General features: G+C 33.9%; 1 protein-coding gene across 1 annotated transcript; it reads left to right on the top strand.

Moving 5' to 3' along the window:
• Window positions 1-340: 340 nt before the first annotated feature.
• On the top strand, window positions 341-24,357 carry LOC123526610 (uncharacterized). Its single transcript, XM_053522937.1, has 2 exons — window positions 341-471; window positions 21,078-24,357. Exon 2 carries the CDS (start codon window positions 21,080-21,082, stop codon window positions 22,811-22,813), a length of 1,734 nt encoding a protein of 577 aa, XP_053378912.1. The 5' UTR covers window positions 341-471; window positions 21,078-21,079; the 3' UTR covers window positions 22,814-24,357.
• The last annotated feature ends 673 nt before the right edge of the window (window positions 24,358-25,030 follow it).

The following is a 25,030-nucleotide window of genomic DNA, read 5'->3' as shown; positions in this document are numbered from 1 at the left end:
TCGAAGTAAGGTAAACATTGGAAAGTAAACACAATATGACGTCACTGTCAGGTATCCCTGGTCGGATAGTACTTGCAAATAAATCAAAATAGGAGCTTAAAAGAGGTGCCCTCTTTTTACTTTCGTCGCACATACATAGAAAAAAACAGCGCAATTGTTATTCTACAGAACAGGCAGAGAAACGTGATCATTGACATAAACTTGTATAAACAACGTTATTTTCAATACTATTCCATGCACATGAAATGGAATTTTAGAATGCGACTTTAAACGTAGATCTGAACCAGACGTAGCTTCACTTTGATACTTCAATAACGTAGCAGAGTTACAGATATTTATAGACTCTTCAATATTCCTATTTAAGAGAGCATGCATGGGCATATTTATACCAGATCTATGAAACAGATCAGATGGAAGCGTTCAGTGAACAGTTACTATCATTCTTAAATGGAAAATAAGAACAAATTAAAGGTATTTTTCTTATTCATATACATTTTGTTCTGTCGGGCTTATGATTTATTTTACGTATATTCCGTGACAGTTATGTACGGATGAGATTTTACTGATTTAGTTGAATTTTAATTGAGGATTTTCCCGACTTTGTTCCCGCTCTTTGTTGATATCTTTTTATTTTATTTGTTCAATATAATTTGATATAATATAGAGCAGCTGTCGTTTTATTTTCATGCCATGTTTTGGAAATTCACTCCATACACGTTTGGATAAAAGGGAAATGTTAATTTTATTTCAAATACAAATTATTAGAATTATTTAATTTCACATATATTTCAAAAATTTGCATTTGCCATGACAAAACTTTTTTCAATGACAAAAAGTATTACAATCTTAGTAAAATTATGTAGAAAATATAACACTTTTTCAAAGCAAAGTTTCTTTTTACAAAATAATTTCGAAATGTTTCAAAACCTTTTTGTATATATGTTTATGGATATATGGAAGATATCTAGAAAACAAAAGAAAGAATAAAGAAACTTTGAAAAAAAAAAGATTTTATCGTCGCAAATAATAATTATTCATGTCATGTCCTGAAAAGGGCACATAGACATTGCTATTTCCGTTTTGTAGTTAAAAATGCATGCATTGATTTTTCCACAGAACTGACAGCATTACTTTCCACAGACTAATTAATCAGCATTAATTTAATGTATTAATATAATTAAATATAGTTTTCACCATTGTAAAGCTCTTATCATTTTTGGGATGAAATTACGGCAAAACTATAGTAACAGGCTTTCTTATATTTATCTGAAAGGCCAGTGGTTATTTATATATGTGTTTAGTTTAAAGAATGTTTGCCAGTAGCAAGCTCTTTTCTTGATAATTAAGGTACATAGTACGTTCATTTAAAATTCCTTGAAACCAATGAAAAACAAACAAGATGACAACAGCAAAGTCTATTATTATGTACAGATACATTGGTATAAACATCATTTTTCAAAATATTTACTTAAATATAATATTGTTGTGTATGTCTTTTTCATTCATATTGCCCATACATCGTCTTTTTACCAAACCATTTATGATTTTTTCCAGTTTATGTTAATGGATATTCACAAATGAATTTCTGATATTTAAAGTAAATAAATATGAAAGTACTCCTCTGTATTTCGGTAGTTTTGCTGTTCCTAACTATTCCAGAAAATGCGTGTATTGTCCTTGAGAATTGGACAGTGTCAAATACTTTTAATGCGGAATGTATCAACATCAAGGATGTGTTTTAGAAAGTTATTCAGGAATTATACTCTATTATTCTTGAATATATTAACTGATATTCCCTTATGATCTGAGAGTCTATTTCTGAGAATGTTCCAATGTCCTTGAACAAATCTATGATAAATTGAAAAAAAAAGATAGCCAAAGGTTTTAAGCAGATCTTTTTTCTACTAATAGAAAGCAACCAATTTATACTATTATTGATAAATAAAAATGTTCATGTTATGACCGTGAACTAACATTTGAGTTATTACAGTTCAATATACATTTAATAGTAAAATGTAGTGTAGTGCAGTATAGTGCAATGCTGTACAATATGATACAGATAGAGATTAAGAAAACCACAATTATTATAGTCGGTCGAGTGTTATTCCATTTTCTTCGAAATTCGTGATATTTAATATACTTATTCCTCTTATGATTTGAGAAACGAAGATTGAGAAGCATTCTAGTGACCCTTTACAATATGATAGTCTAAACATTGCAATGGAACATATATAAGCGGTGTCAGCAATTTTGACTATGATAAAATTGCTGTATAATTCAGATAATACACTTTAACTGGGCTGTTTTACGTAAATGGTATTAATTTATTTTATAGCAGATTTAACCGAGAATACCCTCTAAATATATATTCAAATTGTTAAAATACACGTGAACATTTCAGCCAAACTTTATCAATATTTCAACTCTATATTTATTATGTTGTGTATGTTTCAGTTCTTCCAGTTTACAATGTAAGCTTTTAGATATGACACTTAGTTCAATGAAAATAGTTTTAAAATTAAACAAAATACATATTTACCATATGTACAGTTCAATGAAACTTCTCTTCATGTTTCAATGTCCAGAGAGATACCTCGTGTCTTTCATCATATCATAAGCTAGATAGGCCGCCATACGAGTGTAAAACTAACCCCAACATAAACATCAATAAAAAAATCTTTTGTTGGTTTGTTTTCTGTAATTATTTGATACATTGGTAATAGTGTACGTCATGTTTGTCTTGTTTTATTACTACTTTGTTTTGTATATTTGACCATATTGTTACCATTTTTGTACATGAAGTCCTTAAGTTAATTCTTAATTTGATTAAGATATGTCCATACTGTTATAGAAGACTCGTATAATTGCTCCGTCTGGTCTTTTACATTGATCTTGGATCCGTATTGTACGAGTCCAGCCAAATAAATTAAAACGGCCTCTAGAAACGGGAAGAAGAGAGCGCAAAATAGGAAAGAAAAAACACTCACGAGCTAAAGGTAGAGTCATGATACGATCAGTACACTCCCACATGAAAATCTCTGTTTCAGTGAATTTATCAATAAAATCTGAAAAGTAGATCCCTCGGAAGCACCGAGAACAAGGCAGACTGTGAAAATTGCAGACTCGGTTTGATTGAGTCTGTTCATGAGCAGCAATGGAAAATGCAACACTGCCCACGCCCCCTAGCACCGGCTTAAGCAGTATTCAATCTTCAAATCTAAATGAGTTGAAATCAATGATCCCGAAGGACCAGAAAATATTAACAACACTGAGATGAAGTCGGGGCGACTTTTTACGGCCACCACACAGCACTTAACCCCCGCTGTTGTGAAGTAAATAAAATCTGAAAAGTAGATCCCTCGGAAGCATCGAAGACTGATTTATGACTCTTCGTGCTGAACTGTAATATTTCGTGCTGAACTGTAATATTAGAGTCATGTTTAAGTGTTGTAAGTTATTGTATTAAATTGTTTCGGTTATGCCCTCACGCTATGGTCATGATATTACTTCCGAATACTTCAAGTTTGATAGCCTAATTATTCTTGACCCTCTGATCATACGGCAATTATTTATATCTCAGATTATCAAAATTTCACAAAGTGTAGCAGAGTGTTTATGTGCTTTCAGATTAATTGCAATTCTCTAGGCATGATCTGAAGATTTATCGTAAAGGATACCACTTAGCTAATCAGCTAATTACTTTCAAGATAATTACACTAATTACAGCAAATTAAGTATCGAACTTTTCAAAAGGAAATCTCTTCGATAAAATGCGTAGCTTATAGAAGGAAGATAATGGAATATGTTTACAAGCGAAGAAGAAATTTAAAAGTTGGCAAATCAGCCAAACTGATCCATATTTCCTCAAACAATTTTGGAATAACAAAAACACATTCTTCACAACTGACATTGTATTAAATCATTACCAGCGCATAAAGTAGGTTTATCTTATTTATCTTCTATTATTTCGCTGCAGAAACCAGAGTATTCATTTAAAGGGGGTGTGGGGGGGGGGGGCTCCAAGTGGTTAAGACCGCTGGCTTCAAATCACTTGCCCGTCACCGATGCGGGTTCGAACCTCACTCAGGGCGTTGAATTCTTCATATGAGAAAGCCATCCAGATGGCCTACGAAGTTCAGTGGTTCTACCCAGGTGCACGCTCGTGATGAAGTAATGCAGTAATGCACGGAGGGGCAACCGGAATTTTCCTCCACCATCAAAGCTGGAAAGTCGCCATATGACCAATAACTGTGTCGGTGCGACACTGACCTTATTATCACTGATGATTGCTGTTCTACTTTCAGTCAAAAATGTGTTCAAATAACCTTAAATAGTTGTCTGTCTTATAAAATCCTCAAATAAGTCACCTTGCTGGAAACAGATGGGGTTTAATATGCACACTACACAACTGCCTAATACTTTAATACATGATTCCGGTATCTCTCCATAAAAAATACTAACATTACATTCAGACTTAAAAAGCAATCTGACTAAAGTATTTGATCTTCTAAACAAAGATCTGAGGATGACCTATTCACATTCATCTTTCTGTATATTTGGATTTCCGATATTGCTATTTTTATTTTTGCAAATCTATATTTATTTGAACCAGTCAGACGACTCGTTTCAACAAGCATTTTGCTGAACCATAAAAATAGCGTCGAATGTCACAGGGTGAGAAAAATGTGCAATCTGTCAGGGGCTCGAACCCGGGACCCCTCGCTTACAGGGCGGGTGCTCTACCTACTGAGCTAACCGGCTGCCTGACACATATTCTCCCCTTACGTGAGCAAGTCCGTACCGCCAAATATGATACCTTTCAAAACACGAGGGCGCAGTCATGATGTGGTCGTCATAACAAACATGAAAAGCCCAGGCTAAATATAGATTTTTTAAACTTCTACTTTTACTTTCAAAATGTTGAAAGCAAGACTCTGATTGGCTAGCGGAAAAATAGCACGTCTTCAGATCCAAAGCGTAGCGTTAATTGGAGATGTACTTTAGTCAGATTGAGTTAAAAAGCGTTTTAAAACTAACGCAGTAAGTAAGAAAACCTTTTCTTGTAGATAGTAATGTAATTTCATATCTAACATATTAATAATATCAACAGATGTATTTTTCACTAAACCAGGTATTTATTTTTGGTAAGGTAGTTCTGCACGTTCGGGTTTCTCGGTTTTAAAGAATTTCGACCTTGTATCTAGATATGACATGTGCTGGCCGTAATGTCTTTCAGAGAGAGTTCAAACGGCCTTTCTGTCTTACAATCGATACAATTGGTTATACTTTATTGAACGAATCAGCTAACGATTTCTGTTCAAAGTACTGTTTCCCGCCTAGATATATTTTTACTTTTAGCTTCGTTAATAAGCGACAAAAATCAAGTTTGCTGTAACCATAGCTACCGTTGGTAGCTGCTGACATTCATATTATTTTTTAGAATTTATTCTCTCACAAGGAATTTATTTATCTCTTTATTCCTCAGTGTGTCTAGTTAATTAAAGACGCTAGTAAATACTGTTTTTTTAGAGAGAATAAAGGTTTACTGATCTCAGCAGATTAAGCTATTAATTTTTTGAACCGTATAGGTGACATATTTATAAGGCAATGAAATTGGAGGGATAATACACGTTTTTTAGCTCATCTGAGCAATGCTCAGGTGAGTTTTTTCTGATCACTCGATGTCCGGCGTCCGGCGTCCGTTAACATTTAGCTTGTGTATGCGATAGAGGCTGTATTTTTCAACTGATCTTCATGTATTTTGGTCAGAATGATTACCTTGATGAAGTCTAGGCCGAGTTTGGAAATGGGTCATCTTGGGTCAAAAACTAGGTCACTAGGTCAAATCAAGGAAAAACCTTGTGTATGCGATAGAGGCTGTATTTTTCAATTGATCTTCATGAAATTTTGTCAGAATGATTACCTTGATAAAATCTAGGCCAAGTTTGAAAATGGGTCACCCAGGGTCAAAAACTAGGTCACTAGGTCAAATCAAGGAAAAACCTTGTGTATGCGATAGATGCTGTATTTTTCAATTGATCTTTATGAATTAAGGTCAGAATGATAACCTTGATGAAGTCTAGGCCGAGTTTGAAAATGGGTCATCTGGGGTCAAATACTAGGTCACTAGGTCAAATCAAGGAAAAACCTTGTGTATGCGATAGAGGCTGTATTTTTCAATTGATCTTCATGAAATTTTGTCAGAATGATAACCTTGATGAAATCTAGGCCAAGTTTGAAAATGGGTCACCCGGGGTCAAAAACTAGGTCACTAGGTCAAATCAAGGAAAAACCTTGTGTATGCGATAGAAGCTGTATTTTTCATTTTGTCTTCATGAATTTTGGTCAGAATGATTACCTTGATGAAATCTAGGCCGAGTTCGAAAACAAGTTATCTGGGATTAAAAAGTAGGTCACTAGGTCAAATCAAAGAAACACCTTGTGTGTGCGATAGAGGCTTTTTTTTTTCAACTGATCTTCATGAAACTTTGTCAGAATGATAACCTTGATGAAATCTAGGCCAAGTTTTGAAAATGGGTCATCTGGGGTCAAAAATTAGGTCACTAGGTCAAATCAAAGAAAAACCTTGTGTATGCGATAGAGGCTGTATTTTTCCATTCATCTTCATGAATTTTGGTCAGAATGATTGCCTTGATAAAATCTAGGTCAAGTTTGAATATGGGTCATCGGGAATTAAAAACTAGGTCACTAGGTCAAATCAAATAAAAACCTTGTGTATGCAATAGGGGCTGCATTTTACATAGGATCTTCTTGAAATTTAATCAGAATGTTTGTCTATTTGAAATCTAGATGGAGTTTGAATATGGGTCATATGAGATAAAAAAAACTAGGTCACCCGGTCAAATTAAAGAAAAAACTTGTGTATGCAATAGAGGCTGTATTTTACACTGGGTTCTCATAAAATTTAGTCAGAATGATTGCCTTGAAGGAATCTAGGTCAAGCTAGAATATGGGTCATCTGTGGTCAAAAACTAGGTCACTAGGTCAAATCAAAGAAAAACCTTTGTATATGCAATAGAGACTGTATTTTTCAATTGATCTTCATGAAATTTGGTCAGAATGCTAGCCTTGATGAAATAAAGGTCAAGTTTGAGTATGGGTCATCTGGGGTCAAAAACTAGGCCGCTAGGATATATCAAAGAAAAACGTTTTGTATGCGATAGAGGCTGTATTTTTTAATCAAGGTTGATGAAATTAAGTCAGAATGATTGCCTTGATCAAATCTAGGTCATATTCGAATATAGGTCATCTTAGCTCAAAAACTAGGTCACTAGGTCAAATTGAAGACAATGCTTGTTTACACTTAAGACACCACATTTTTGATCCAGTCTCAATGAAAATTGGTCACAATATTTGTTTCCATGAAATCACTATGTCAAACATGTTTACACTGTTATGGTGTGTTTATCAGGTGAGCGACCTAGGGCCATCTTGGCCCTCTTGTTTATGCATTAACGTCTGCAGAAGCCCGCGGGATTGTTTGTGACTGAGACCGAAGGTCGAGGTCACAGACATATCCCAAGGGCTTCTGCAGACGTTAATACGTAAAACAAACGTGTATTGTCGCTATTCTTGCATAAAAAAACATTACACGACGACTTAATGCATTGTTTTCATATGTGATGACTTTACGATTCCGGTACATTTTTAGTTACCATTCGGTTGTTCTTGGAAACAGTAAACATGTTTTAAATATCCATAACCAGGGCACACATATCAACAACACTTCCAAAAGCGTGATTTGAAGGTTTTGAGCATCTTATTTTTATTTCTAGTTATTACAAAAGTTATATTACCCATAATTTTGCATATAACTTAAAAATTTGATTAACAGGAACACAATTTTAAGAATAATAAATTTACATTCGAATTATTTTGAGTACGAACACATTTAGAGTACGGACGAGTACGAGGGAAGTGACTAGCTTTCAAGGTTTATTATATGAATTCTGCGAAAAATCAGGTAAAAACATACCGACTGATACTAACAAAAATCATAAATATAATACATAAAAACGAGCAAGAGCACAAGTTACACGAGATACATATTTATTCACAGTTATTTACAATAACTGAACAGACGCTTTGTAGAGGGAGTGAACTCTAAGAGAAGCTAGTGCGTACATTGATGTGGGCAAAACGTTTGGGGTTTAAACTGATACAGCTAAACATTGCTATGGATTACATTGTATCTATATGTACTAGAAGCGGTTGTTATGAGAAAAAAGGCAGTGCAATATTCAGTGTGGCGCAAAAACATAATGTCGGCAAGCAATTTCAAAAAATAACTGTATTAACAGCATGGAAATGCCGTTTTTTCACGATACATAGCGGATCAAGTTGAAAAAAGTAGTTTTATGCAAGAATAACCTAATGATCATTAAGGTTTGTTTTAGTTAATTCTTGTTATAAATTGAATGCATTGCTTGTTTAAGGCTAAGACAAATCTCCTATAATAAAGTGCCCTCCCAATACAATTTTTAAATCCCCAATATTACAATGATCTGTCTGGTTTCAGTCGATAAGGGTCACTAACCCCGTGTAGCATTGACAGTTAGCCAAAGTCCATTGTTGTGAATCTAACGTTATGCTACGATAAATGGTTATTCCATGTGTTTGCAATTTAAATTGACTGAATGTGTTTTTATTGCTTTTTTTCTAGAATGTACACAAATTAATTTTATATGTGTTGAGTATGTCCCGACAATTTATAATAACTCTTATTGCGATGCATTCTTCTCACTCATTAACAATTAAAAAATTTACTTAAAATTTAATAAAGAAATTAAAAGTTTGTTTATTCATATTATGAATCTTTTTATCGAGTAACAAAATAAAACCAAAAATGCAAATGAATAATTGTGGATTTAACAGTGCATTTTTAAGATAAAAGAATTGGACAGAAAGTGTTTTTATAAAAAAATGCATATATTCCCTTGTGTGTTAATACGAATTTTAGGTATAATAAAATCAGCAATGAAAGATATACATTATTCAAAATAGCAATAATATTAATTCTAAAAAGTTATGGCCTAAAGTTTACTGATATATTTGATTACACAGTAACAAACAAAACAAAGAAAAAACAAGCAATGATGAAATGAAATGTTTAAAAACTAAATATACTAAAATGTAAATAAACATTGTTGTATAATCTACACTTGTTTATATAGCCCTAATCAATAGCTTTCTAAACTCGTATAAAGGGTTTGAGAATGATTTGCTCTGAAGGTGGAATAATCACTGTATTATATGGACTGCCACTGTAGCAACAGTAGCTTTTATTTTTAACAGAAGCATCATCAAATGGTCAGTCTTGTGTATGACCTTACCACCAAATACGCAGTCCTTGTTCATTCCATAGGTCCACATACTGCATCAGATTCAGTGTCTTTAAATGAGAATTCGAAAGTGACGCCGATCTATAAACGGTTAATCGCTTAATCAGTCAATTCAAAATTATATAGCAAATAGCAGGATGATAACTGATTATGAAATCTCAAACAAATTGGGGCTGTCCTCTGTGGCCGAATGGTTTGAGTCGCAGATTTTGCTTGGGTATAAAATTAGCGTTTTTCATGTCTGTTCCGTAAAGTTCGAATATTGAAATAGGAAGGCAATATTTATTATAAATAAAATGTTATTTCTGTTTTTCACAATTACATATTAATTTCCTATTTTACTATTTGAGGTTTTATGTTTAGCAATATTTCTAGGTTGTAGCATAAATCGGTTAAATGTTGCTAAAATAGAATAAAGTGAAATAAGTGTTTCGAATTTTTGAAGAATTGTAAAAGTCTACATGAGAAAGTTTTATACTTTAATCAGTTAAATGATAAAGGGTGAGGAACAAATGGAGATACTTCAAGTTGATTCATTTCTATGAAACATCGATAAATCACCGAAAAACAAAACTTTACCATGTTTATTGGGAATTCACAACACGTTTAAATGACAATATTAGGCGCAGCAGACTTTTGTTACATGACATTCTAATGAGCTAAGAGACTTCCCAGTTTATGTATTTAAGGAAACATTAGTGCCTCCTCCGGGAAGGAACGTGTCTGCCAATTTATCTTTGTTACCAAGAAACAGCTTAGAAGATATAATTTCAGGAAGCAAAACAATGAGCGTTTTCTAAAGTAACATACTATTATTATTTATTCATATGACCGTGTAATTTCCTAGTCCGTTGTCACATTTACTTTATTTTTAAAGTTCAATTCAAAAATTGAAAATATCTATAGTTTTTATTTACGGTTATAGCAACTGCTATATTATATCTATTTTGCTTTTAAGTATTTAATTCATGATTAATATATCTTTTAGAAACAAGTGTAAATCCAAAAGGACCACGTCAAAAACGCAGACTCGTCCCTCCCTCCTCCTCCAAAAAAAAAACACACACACACACACAAAACGCAAGCCAAGCACGCGGACGCACACACGACCAACATACACACACAGAGCAAACACACAAGGACAAAACAAAGGAACACAGTGTGGCACCGCCTTGGATTGGTCAGTGGCAAAACCACCACTGGGAGCTTAAACCGGTTTATGGTGCACCTAACCACACTCTAACTCTTACCCAACCTCACTCTTACCCAATCATGTTTCATAGTCAAAGGACAGTGTCAATAAAAGTTATCTCAGCCAGGTGAAACCCTAACATACATAAAAGACAAGATAAGGCATGTTTTGTAAAACACAAAAATGCTCTTGTATATTTATATAAATGCACACCTTAAGAACCTATTTAAAACGCATGTACTCAGTGCCTTTGCAGAAGAGAGATCAACAAGGGAAACTCCCTTAAGGGCCCAACGAAACAGGCCAGAATACAAAAATCAAAATAGCTCAATCCCGTTGGGATTTAAGAACTACCTTTTAGAAGTACATTATCCCGTATCTTTAAGACGTTTTGTCAAACATTAACGTGTTGACACCGGTACCATGTTTCCATTATTTCAATGCTATAGGTCTGTTCAGATATCTGTCTCGCGCTTGTCGTTCCTCGTTCCTGTCTAGGTTTCTTACGGTCCGACTTTAGGGCATTGTTTACAAGATAAACGCAGGACATTGTTTACAAGATAAACAGTATTTCGAAAAGCGGTGAACGACAGTTCGTGGTTCTGTGGTATTTCCCATCGGAATCATTGAACGCCAATTTAAATAAATTAACTGCTTCAACTTTGAAAATTGAAAATGAATAATTTGACCACATACAAGTAGAAAAATGTTTCTCTGTAACGAAACTTAATTATTCTGTGAACGTCGCTTAAAGATGTTTCAGCGTTTTCAAAACTTTTAGACACGTGACCAAGCGAAAGTAACAGTCAGGTCATGTCACCGCCCTGATATTTTAATTGCCATATATTGGCAAATAACTGCTTCATTTTTAGCCAAATTATGAAATGATTGCTTCCCTTTTGCACATATAATAGTGACGTCACTATTCGATGTGTACACACGCGGTTCTGGTGACAGTAATGGTCAAACTAGCATAAATAGTATTCCCGATATATTCTATATAAAACTGACATTTTTTAATGAGCTACCAAACATAGCTAGACCATTTTAGAGAACAAATCCTTACTTCATTTTAAGGAGTTATGATAAAACTGACATAAAATGAAGAGAAAAGTAGGGGTCATATATCTTCTAAGAGAGATTTCTCTTGTCACATTCGCTTACTGTAAAATCACATCAAAATCACACGGCTGGGACCTGGAAGTACTATTCATACTAAAATTGAGTTTCACCTCACCAAAAACAACCTCCTCTCCCAATTTTTCTACCAAAATGTCAAAAATACACCTACAATGAAATTTAAACAGAAACCAGTTTTAATTTAGACCTTTCTGGCCATGCCAAGAGAACACTTAGTGTTCAAAAACCTGTCCGCCATTACGCGACTAGACCAGATGGCTCCCACACTGGTTCCTTTATTATTGTTAGGCCTAATTGTCAGAAAGAAAAACAAAAGAATTAAAAACTTTTTAAACTTTTTATATACTTAATTTTGCTCGGTATAATAAAATATATATCATATGGTAGCGTGTTTGACATTGATATTGTCAACCCTTGAAACAGAATGTCACCACTCGGCTTTCGCCTCGGGTGACATTCTGCCCTCTGGTTGACAATATGTGTCACAGAGGTTGCCATATGATATTTATATAATAGTACATTATTGTTTATATATCATTGACAGATATCAGGTCACCATGTTATACTGCTGCAGAGAAACTTAGGTGCCTTCCATTAGGGAGCTTTGTATTGCATAGTAATACTTCATTCACTTGTTAATACTGCGACATTGTTCACTATGTACAGTTGTACGGCAAAAGAAATTATTTTCGAAGCATGGTAAATAAAACATGACATTCTTCTTGTTTAAGTATTGTTTAAGTGTGCAAAAAAAAAACATTTCTGAAAATGTAAAATCAAAATTGCAAAATATTAAAATCTCCTGTATGCAACGAGTAAAATGAACAACAAGAAAAAAAAAAAAAGAAAACGTCATAAAGTATTTAAACCAGAACAGAATTACACCAGATTATAACCATGAACAACAATTTTTCAGCTTTCAACACAATTTTCGTTTGCATTATGGCATAGCGGTATTTGCTTTTATCCAAGACGTAAGCGGCGTTAGCGTTAAAGAGTCTTTCCAGAAGATCAGTTTGCACTATGAAACAGACTTTTTTCCTGAATTTCAGTATACAGATTTCATTTTGCAGTCTATATCTCCCTCTATCCATTTGTATACATGATCATTTCGGATACACATTAAATACTTTTGGAAACAATTATTTTGGATTTACTAATACTTTCCTATGAAAAGAGAGATGATTTAGTTGTATCAACTAGAAAAGTGACCCAACGACATCGAATTTTCTATTTTCAGTCTTATTATTGTACAAATCTAACCAAAAACATATGTTATATGATATAAAATACAACTGAACGAATTTATATACTAATTGTATTTATTAAATGTCTTTTCTAAGATACTTCATTACTTTTATATCCTTTAATAGCGTCTGTTGGTAAGCTATCAGCTGTTACGAAGTAGTCGAACTAATGTTATAAGTAGGCTGCCTTCTTTTATGTTGACTTTTGTAAAGAGAAAGTAGTCATTATGCTTAATTCTAAGCTACGAAGCTGAACTGAAAGGCTGAATTAATCGTTTTTCCTATGTATTTTAACGATAAAATAGTCGTCATTTGACGCTACGAAATAGAATAATATGATTCTTATGCCGTGTATGATTCTAAGCTACGGAGTCAGTCTTAAGGCCGGAGTCAGTCGGTTTGTTTTACGAAATAAATTGAAGGATTTTTTTAAAATCAAAATCGATATAAACTTAAACCCATTAGATCAAACTATTACACGCTTTCAGACTAGACATTAAGCCTCAGATCGTGTTGCATACTAGTAAATCTATCTTGTCTTCATTAATTACTCTTTCAGGCTGCAGCCAGCCCATAGAAGTCTGTATCTGTTACAAACGCTTTTCAAATTTGAGTGTAATAATGTTTCCGTAACATATAGTCTGTCAGTAATTAAGTGTCAAAGCTTTTCGAAGAAGAATAACATTAATTTCCTGGTACCTAAAATATTCTTTTTTGTTGTTATGATCTTGCGGAAGAGCATTAGTGCCAGGTGCGTTTTTTATAAACTCGAAAGATTTCGAGTTATTTAGTCGAAAGTTCGAGTTACTAAACCAGAAATTTCGACTTATTAACTCGACATTTCGAGTTGGTAACACGAATTTTCGACTTACGAAATTTCGAGTTAATAATACACCTGGCACTAATGCTCTTTCGTACGATCTGGACGTCAGCGCCTTTAAAGAAATAAAGATACATACAATGTATATTAATCAAATCGTATTAATAACATGGCAAGTCATCAGAAACAGACAAAAATTGTGGAGATTGATTTTAAGGTATTCATTTGGAAATAAATATATTAATATTTGTATTCCTTTCCTTTAGCCAGATTTTCTCTTTTCAGTTTGAGAAGAAGCAGATATTTATTCCAGAATTTTTTTTCACATTCAGACATCCTGAGCTCTAGTAAATATTGAAAACTTTATTCCGTTGTTATGTAAAGACTCATTGAATGGTCAGTTGTCAAACTATTTGCCACGGGTCCGAAAGCGTTTTGATTATGGACCGGCAAGCGATAATATGAAAGTAAACTAGAAAATAAATTTTGTTTAAGCTATATTTAGATGGAGTCAGGTATGACACATATTCGCTCAGTTTCACTGAGCATAACCAAAAGGTCTGTATACAAAATCTCACAAAGTTTTCTCGATTGAACAGCAGGACATTGCCTGTTTGAATCTAGTCTAACTCTTGGCGTTGTTGTCATTTCAGTCACGTCTGAACACCCGCGTAGTCATGTGATTCCCGGCCGAACATAGATTGTAAGCTTAAGAATATATGAAAGAAGTAACACCTTCTAATTTGCTGTATACTTACCTTGCGAATAGATAAGTGCTTTTATGTATTTCCTCATACAATCTGTAGAGAAAAACAGCGATTAAGAAGATATGCATGAACAAACGGTATTTAGCAGTGTTGAAGTCTTTCTCTATTTGTCCACTGAAGTTAATCCGGGACAGGCAAGTGAAAGTTTTTAGACAGAGAACTAGATCTCTACACAAAATTGTTATGTGTATTCTTGAGCTGTCAGAGAGTAATTCCTTAATAAAATGTATCAGTTGCGCCAATACACTTAGAATTTGCCTGAAATCATGTACTTTCAATAACGGTTACCAGGTATTTTTACGTGACGCTGAATGTATGAACCTACAGTGACGAAATAAGGATGTGACGTCATCAGTGGCTAAAAAATGATGATATATGTCTGTGGGTACCACGAAAAGTTCATGACTTGACATATTATGTGTTGCACACAGCGATGCACATTAGAAAAACTATTGTTAGGAAATGTTCTTTTCGCCATTTAGTCATCACGGTTTAACAATCATATGTGGAAGACAGAAGTACCTTGAATATGCCAATTTTTGATAGTCGTCGCTTACCGAACCGGGAGGTAACAAGAGTCACAAATTAGGACTAGCTTGAATCTAGCCGTGACGAATATTGTGAAAGAAAGATATACTGATATACTCGAAATAAGATTTGCAGGAGGTTCCTTTAGAAGGATAGAGAGCAACAAAGCTAAATAATAGAAAATCTGGATTGATTTAATAAGTCTGTTTGTGAGAAGTAATGGAATGTGCAATATCCCTGGCGTCTCTAGTACAAGCTTAAGTGGAAGTCTATTCTAGTCAAATACTAACCGTTATCAAGATAGTAATGCATAAGAACAAACAATTGTATCATTTTATCTATCAAACGGCAATGACTCGGGTCATACGAAACTTTCCGCGTATTTTTATGTTGTGTTGATTTATATTGTAAGAGTTTCAAAACACGAGTACAGCAATTTCTTAACCGAACACTTAAATATTCTAAATTAACATAAAATTTGGAAATAAAACTGGAACATGCTGACCAACATGACAGTTACTGCAATATTGTATATCATTCTTAAGTGATCCTATGTAGTTGATCATCATAAAGAATTAAACATACGAACCTTAAGAGAACGAAAACCAGACATTAATCAAACGAAGTTTTAGACATTATTATGACCTTAGAGATTCAGTAAACTCATTTACCGAAACATAACTATCTTCTCTGTGAGGTGACGTGTAAAGTGTTTCTTCCGTTTGAGTGTTTTGATTGATCTGTGTCATCACGAAACGGTCTTCTATAACAGTAAGCAATACAACAGGGATTTGTTGTTGTTGTTTGTTTTCTAGTCTAAGAATAAAAGTTAAAAACATTAGTATTCGTACATCTGACCGAGCACTGATCATTCAAACTGATACGCTGTATCTATGGGTAATCAGTATATATTTTCTACAGGGCTAAGTACTTAAGAGTATTATGTAACCGTTTCCACGAAAAGTACTATGACTGTTCACACTCTCGATTACTTACGCTAACTGATTTGGTATCTACTAGAGAGGTTAAAAGCTTAGCTAGTAGAACATAACATCGCAACTGCATCAAGCATATTGTTTACTCTTTACAGTTTAATCATCAATTCAGTTTCATTAACTCTATAACAACATCGACTGGAAGCATATCATGCAGCGAAGTAAAAACCACAAAGTTACTTGTTGAAAGTGGTAAGAAGTACTCTTTTATTATATATTCGTTTTAAAAATTCTAACAGCCAGAACAATCGTTTTATTTAATAACACGGAGAACTACTAAAATATCACTATGAACCACAAAGGAAACATTTAAAGGAGATCACTAAGGACAGACAAGAGACAAGCTAATATTATGTTATCATTTTAAAATGAAGAAAAATGACTATAATTCAAATAGACTAAGAGTAAATAAAACAAATTATAACAAGTACGCAATTTAGATCCATGTTATAAGGTATTTGTACTAAATAAGTTTTTTTTTTCTTTGTCTTAACATTTGGTCACGGAAGTAACATTTCTTTATAGTTTTTTTTTTTCAGCACAAGGCTATTTCTAATAACAGTATGTTTTTGAAGAATCATATAGAAACTTTCTGATCTGGTAAAACTTAGTAAGACTCCTCAACATTTCCTTGCTGCTGAGACATATCAGTGGTTTAAATACTGTATAATCACCCCTTGAATATGGTGTCTGCTTTTTAATTGTGACATTGGACTGTTTATGTGATATGCAGGCTCAAATCCTCAGATCCCCTTTCTACATTTCAGTTTGTTTATTTATGCTCATTGTTTTTATTTTAACTTAGGACAGTACGCCACTTTTCATGGCATTACACACTAGTGTATCATAGAAGGTTCCATGGCACCGCCGTACTAACACATGGATGTCTCTAAATTGGTGTTGGTACTTGTAACGTGTTACGTTAGTTCTGCTCAACATGGGGCTAGAGCGCGTGGACGGTAGTATGCATTTACACTTAGTCTACCGTCCATGAACAGGCTCAATTAGACCGATTATCCGATTATCCAAAATTTTCATTTTTGTCGTGCTGAGCGACCTCTGAAGTTTCCACTTCTCTGTTTTTAAGTTTAAATTGTATGCACTAAGTTTTAATTTTGACTACACAACATTAAAACACGTTGCATGCTTCTTTAAAGTATGTGAGAGATACTATCACATGTATTTGTTATTAAGAGGAAAGTAAGTTAAAAGGATATCCTTCATAGGTCTATTATATATATACTTTAAAACTGGATGTTAGTATTGTGTGTTTATTTATTTGTTTTTGTTCGGTGCTGTTGTCATATGAAATGATAATTTAGACAGATGCCAGAATGTGGTATTGTATTGCGCATTTGTAGACTTTTCCTATTACTCGGCGTAAATAAGCTGTCAAGTATCGAGGCTTATTTCTGATGTATGTTAATGAGGTCTTATCTGTGTACGCACGAACAAATCCTCACGAAAACAAGATTGCAAACAATCCTCTTTAAACAACAGTGAAGACTGATTGAAATTGTTTGTTTGTTTTTTGTAACCAATACATTTCAAAATGAAACAAATAAGATGTGGTGTGTTTTGTTTTCAATCCATGCACTGCCCAGTCATAGGAAAGTGAAATACATATCTATGCTTTAATAAACGGAGTCTTTAAGAAAGGTGTTATCAACCTTATGAAATTCTCGAAATCAAGATAAAACGTCGTTGATCTATATGTATAATCACGTATGTTTAGTGTAAAAGATAAAGACAAACTTCGGCAACATTGCAGTGCGTATTTTATAGGAAGATAATCAATATTACAAAATCCATTCATATTTCTCGATATAGTACATAAATGTATGAAAAATTAAATAATATAAAAATAATTTAAATACAAAATTAAAGCACATATGCTGTATCAGACGTCTAAAAAACAAAGACAAATATCAAACAGGGAATGCCACGCACCAAAAACGCAGCCTCCTCAAAACGAAACCCACAGCACACAGACGCGTGCACAACACACACACACACACACGCACACACACACACAGCCAACACAAAGTCACGCCTGGTAAACAAGAGAACTACCTCTTTAAGAGGTATACGGTAAATCGCTCTGTCGCAACTTCCGAGCTGGTACATGTTGCGAGAAAAGAACGTAAATAAGGTGGGTGTCATCATATTTGTTGTATTTTTACAAGCATTGTATCGAATATCAAAAATCAGGGGAATTGTAGGCGATGTAGATTTGGTTTAACTTTACAGAGATCTTAAAGTTTGCTAATTATTCTTGATTTGTGGTTGTGGCGATGTTTATCAGCAAGTTGATTTAGCGGTGAACTTGGCCGTTTCGTCATGAAAGCACTTTCATTGTCACATGTTTACATTTTAACTGATATCAAGAAGCAAACTATGTAGACGTGAGATAACTGTAAGGTATGCAATGTATTTGGAAATTAAATTTGTACCGAAAATGGTATGGGAATAGAAATATTCACTTTTTATTGTGAGAGACAGCTCTGACGTGAAGGAGATGTTACCGAGGAGATAGCTCTGTTTTTATAAGAGATCTCTGTGTTCATCATTTTTTATGCTATATGGAGTTTACAACATTTACGTTGGGTTGTCCTCTTTTGAAATAATATACAGTCACTGTTCCATTGAACATACATAGGTATTAATTTGCCAAGTATCGTTTTTATATAGATGTTTCATAAGGCTATATTTGTACAATTTTGAATAGTTATACATTCTGTTAACTTTTCTTAGTTACAATGAAGTATTGTAGGCAATGTTATCGATTCCTAACGGTTCGATTACCGGCTTGGGCATGTTTTTGTTTTTGTTTTTTTTCTTGATTTCGCATTCTTTTATGATGCTTATGCTCTTACATCATAATATGACGAAATTTCAAGTCCAAAGAAAGACAAATTTACCCAAAATCTGAAGTTCAGTCCCTTTCAGCCAAACGCTTGTTAACAACTCGTCTGATTGTTTCAAATAACATTGACTGGTGGAAATGAAAATAGCAATAATTATTAGAATTCCAATTATACAGAAAGTTCTAACATTTAGAAAATCAATCACTTAGTCATTTTGGCAGTTATTGTATGTGTAATTGAGGTTGCTATTATAATGTGTATGTTGTTAACACACTAAATACATCATGATAAGCTTCTACGAAAAGTTGTCCTATAAACTATATTTAGCTGATAAATCAGCATTACTGTTTAAAACCTCAGATTTTAGATTCACAAGTGAATTTGAACGTGCTCGTACAATGACGAAGTCACAACGTCTCTGTTATTTGTACAAAGTGCATTGTATTTACGTGCAAACTGGCATCCATGAAGAAAAATTATGGTATCAGTATATTCAGATTTGCCTTTACAAGTGTAGTACGTAATGTAAACAAGTTTCAGAGCCATTGCCACTAAAGTTGGCGTGCATGTATGAACACATCTGCAAATGTCTAAATTGTTTGTAACATATTCAAATGTTGGATCTGCTCAACCCGGGGCTAGAGAGTGTTGACGGTAGATGCATTTTCACTACCGTCCATGAACAGCCTCAGTCAAACAAAGCCTGAAACATTTTCATTTTTGTCGTGTTGAGCGACCTTTGGAGTTTCCACTTTTTATGCCCCCGAAGAAAGGCATATTAGTTTTCAACTGTCCGTCCGTTCGTTAGTTCGTTCGTTCGTCACAACGTTAACTTTTTGCATGAAGGCACTTTACTTGCGAACCACTGCACCCAGGACCTTCAAACTTCACATGCTGATAATACTTATTGAGTACACGACCCCTACTGACTTTGTCAGGTCAAAGGTCATGGTCACCAGGTCAAAGGTCAAGGCGCTGCGGGGGCATTTGTCACCATTTATGACAGCTCTTGTTCTTTTTATAATAAAAAAATACGGGTAACCTTGTAAACTCGTCTATTGCTTTTCACAAGCTAATTTCACGTAGTACATTTTCTCTAACTGAATTAATTTATTTTAGACAACAAGTTGCACTTATAGGTTCTAAGAAAATATAGCACACCCGCTTAAATCAATAGTGTGAGTGCAGATCTATTGATCGTGGGCATTGAGTCTGATCCACGGGTGAGTTGTATGCTCTCCCTGACTGTTTGACAGTGTGTCTGAAATTTGCCTCCCATCTATGGCACAATGATTCATATAGAGAAGTTGAGAGTTACTTGTGGAAAACAATGTAGTACTTGTGCTGAATCTAGAAGTACTGGTTAAAACGGCACTAACTCAAAACTAAGCAAATAAATATAAGGAAACATAAAGCAAAATGTATTATAGACATGTATAAATATAAAAAGTGATAATTGAATTGTGTCTCGTAACTGGACATAACTACCATCCTGTTACGATCAACACTGTTCAAACTGTTAATGTAACACAGAGCTGTCTCCATGGCGACATGACTATATCCTTCACGACAGAGCTGTCTCTCACAGTAAAACGTGAATATTTCTACTCCCAAAATATATACGGTACACATTTTATTTCCAAATAGATTGTGTACCTTAAAGCTATTCTACGCCTACTCGGTTTGCTTTTTGATATCAGTTAAAATGTAAACATGTGACAATGAAAGTGCTTTCATAACGAAACGGCCCAGTTCACCGCTAAATCAGCTTGCTGGTAAACATCGCCACGACCACAATTCAAGAATGAATTAGCGAACTTTAAGTTCCCTGTAAAGTTAAATCAAATCTACACTGCCTACCATTCCCCGAGTTTTGATATTCAATAGAATGCTTGTAAAAATACAAAAACGCGATGACATTCACCTTTGTTGACGTTCTTTTATCGCGAAATGTACTAGCCCTGAAGTTGCGACAGAGCGATTTACCGTATACCTCTGAAAGAGGTAGCTCTGTTGTTTACCAGGCGTGTACTTGTGAACATTTATAAAGGTTAAGTAATCATGTGTTCTTGATAAATAAGTACATATTGTATATGTTGTGTTTTATTGAAGTTTTTATATTTCAAAAGTTTTTTAACGTTATGTTTTTCTTCTTACAGATATGCTAGAAGAAGTAGTCATGCATAACGAGACGAAAAATGGCGAACATCTTTTTGAGAACGCCAAAGATTTTCCAGCTATAATAGTTATTACCTGCATGTTGTCATGCTTCAGCGTTGTCGGAACAACTGGAAATGCTTTTGTTTTATATGTGTTCTCGAGGAAGAAAGACAAAAACACATCTACTATTTTCATTCTTGCTCTTGCATCTATTGATTTTGTTACTTGTTTATTCTTGATTCCATTTACAATTGTCGTGGAATTTATGTATAAACGAATTAACAGTGATGTAATGTGCAAGGTTTATCAGTTCTTCATTACATCCCACGTGCCTTTTAGCGCCTTTATTATGGTTGCTATTGCTTTTGATAGATACTTCTGCATCTGCAGACCTTGGATGAAATTTCTTGACATTCGATTTGCAAAGCGGATTATCATGTCTCTGCTGGCATTCTCCCTAACGCTCGGATTAATAACAAGCCTGGCATACGGTGTTTACCATAGAAAACCTACTGTCTATAAAAACATCACATCTGAGCAAGCTAATAACTCATCCCAAGCGATTGGATCAGAGTTTAATTCATCAATAACCCTTCAAATTGACAATTTACAAGGCACGCAAAATTGTTCCTCTGGAAATAAAGGAACAGTTATCAAGTACAAAAAGTGCCAATTTAGCGAGGTCGCTGGAAATAATGAGTATCTAAATACCACCTTTAGCGAAACTGATTTTGTTTTCACCGGGTTTTGCTATCCAAATGAAATTATTCTCAGCAAAGAATTTAGGAGAGTTTACCAAACAGTTTACGCATCCTTGTTCCTGATTGCCTTTATAACTGTTTTCATTTTGTACGCTTTGATATACAGATCTATTCTAGTGAGGAGATCAAAGAAATTACAGTCGTCCTTAACTTATAAATATTCAAATGGAAAGAAGTCCGCCTTATTTACCTGTATGTTCCCTCGCCAAGAACATGTTCCCGAACAGATACAGATGACTACTCCTAATACAAATTTAAACAATCAACAGAAGGAAAGTAAAATGACCGGCTCTGACTCCTCGCTTGAGCCAATGTCTACAGCAACTTGTCAGACTTCGACACTTGGACATTGTAACATGGAGAATCAGATAGAAACTGAACAAATTATTAGAAAAGAAAGCAGTAAGAGTCTAACATTTAACAACAAGAATCTCTCAAACGAGATTATCAAAGAAGAAAGTGAAAATAGTTCGTCTGCTGATGGCGCAACATCTAAAATTAAAATAACACCAAATAATTTGAATTTACCTGAGACTGATAATAAAAAGACAAGAAAACGACGAAAACGAAATAGGCGGTTCCTGAAAAGTCTAGGGAAAAAAGATGACAATACGAAAAATATTAATAAGCGAATAGTTGTTACAGACGTAGAAAATGGTACAGTTGCTCAAAAGGAAAATTTCAAGGTTACAACGTACAATATTTGCAGGAAAGACACGAGAAAATCGGTCAGAGAAAAACATAGACTTGCAAATATCAAAACCGCTGGAATTCTTTTTATAGTAACTATCGTATTCATAATTGCGTTTCTGCCTGCTTGGTTAATGGCAACGAAATTAATTCCTCCGAATATGATTGTGTTTTACACTTATTTCATTTATAATGTTGCAAATCCTGTAATATATGCATTTTTCAATCAAGCTTTTCAACAAGAAATGAAGACAGTTCTCAAATGTTCAGTAAATGAACATTAATGTAAAATATTAATTTGTAAAACAGTGCAGGAACTTTAGACGGCTACCTGGGAAACATGTACTATATATTGATGATCTGTGCACAATTTTGTCTACGTTTTGTTCCAAAAACATGCACAGGTGTCTCTACTCGTATTTTGAAAGTAATATTACGGTATGTTACATAGATGGAACTGTTTGGTACGTTTGGTATATGATATTGTTATCAGACTGTTGGAGCAGAATAAAGTACTGTAACTAATCATAGACCTGCTCAAAATGAGTATTTGTTTCAACTCTAGCTACTTCTGTAAATTTTGAATATAAATGGAATCGGGCTATATCTTATTATGCATGTAACATTAAACCATTAGAAGAGAACCATTTAATATGCATGTGTATTTATTTAGTCAAACATCAAGTAACAAAGTCAGAGAAGTATTTGTACTTAATGTAAATTGAAACTGGGTTGCATTTAAAGACGTTAGGAAAAGAAACAATCAAACAACAGAGAGAGTATTACGTTTGCAACCATTTTCTGTAATTAAATTTATATATACATGTACTTGAACTTTTAGCTGATATCACTTAAAGACTGGAATAGGCGATATAGATTTAAAATGGCAGAAGATGCAAATGGCGCATAGGTTCTGTTATCTTTGGTTTTACTTCTTACGCATTTGTATCTATACCCGATATATTCCAGCATATAGATATAAAATTCCTCATAATCCAGTCGTTAATCTTTTCTGACCAATTATAAAGTTGTTCTTCCGATTTCCTGGCATATCAAATGAACAATTCCCTTCTCAAAAATGCCATTGTAATGTATAGTAAAATATTTAATCGTTTATTTCTGTATAAGTTCAAATCAGTATAGGAGAAGCTTTTCCTGATTTAAAAAGTAAGTAATTTTGTTTGTTTTCATCAACAACAATAATTTTTATAAACCAACACAAAGGTAATTTTTTTAATTACTGCTCATAAAATTCACTCCATTTCATAAACAAAATCTATCGAATTTGACCATTGAAAAATACACAAGGTATCCTTTGATTAAAAATATATAGCTCAGTCAAGAAATTGTAAAAGTGATTTTACATCAATGTAATATAAAGTCTGATACTAAACTGGCATAGTCGGTAGGGAGGTAACTCATGCTGTAGAGCCTGGAATAATATTGTACATGTATATGAATCGTACATATGACGTATTTTCCTATCGATTTTTTTTTTCGGAACATATTTTCCTGTATCTTTTACTTATTTCATATTAATCAGTTATAATACATGTGAAGTATTATTCAATATGCCATGAAGTATGTCATAAGGAAAATCTTAGGACAATTGCAACATACTATATTGTAATGTATGATTTGTATATTGGTGCGTTATATATACCGCTGCTTTTATGTATAACACAAAACATTCAAAGTAAACGTAATGAAGGAAATATGAAACATAGACTGCAAAGTTAAGTAATGATGACTTATGTTAAACCATAGCAACAGGAGTATATGCCAGTTATCGAGTTGCGTCTGTACATTTATTAGAGTAAATTAATTAGAAGTATTTTGGTTTTGATTTCTGTAACCGCCCTGTTAGCCCAGTATGTTAACCTAAAAGCTATGAATTAGCTAGGGCTTTAGAGTCCGTCGCCCGGATGTGGCGCATACGGCAATTTGACAACAAGAATATGTGTAAATCACTAATGGATTCGTGAAAAAGAATCAATGATTACTGCAATAGAATGATGTCAGTAAAATGGTTTAACTCAGGTAACACTGTATCGTTGTTATTATCAGGGGATATTCGTTACTATAAACGTGTTTTGAAAAAACTGTCAAAAAGAAAATATTCAATGTAACATACGTCACCAAAAGTCATAGCCTGTGGAATCTGATTATGGAAACAATAACACAAATGTTCAAAAGCTGTATAGTTTTTAACGAATTTAAGCATTACTTTAAAATGCAAAAACAAATATATCTACAGTGCTTTTTTGTTCTGCTGAAAAAGGATAATACATATACTCAGATACCTTTGCAGCCAGTCGTATGTATCCTTGCGTGTATCAGTGCTATACACTGGGCACGTTAAAGAACCAGGCTGTCTATTCGCAACGAGCTAGGCTAAGTTAGCCGGACAAGCCTTATCTGATTTCTGATCTCTCTGTCGTGGGGGCTTTGTCTCACTCTGTCCCTCTGGTCAGATCGCTCTGTGTCTGTACTAGTAGAGG

The sequence above is a fragment of the Mercenaria mercenaria genome, chromosome 14 (genome assembly GCF_021730395.1).
Source record: "Mercenaria mercenaria strain notata chromosome 14, MADL_Memer_1, whole genome shotgun sequence".
NCBI classification, from domain to species: domain Eukaryota; kingdom Metazoa; phylum Mollusca; class Bivalvia; order Venerida; family Veneridae; genus Mercenaria; species Mercenaria mercenaria.
The sequence above is the reverse complement of the archived record's forward strand: the minus strand, read 5'-3'. Positions and strand labels throughout refer to the sequence as shown.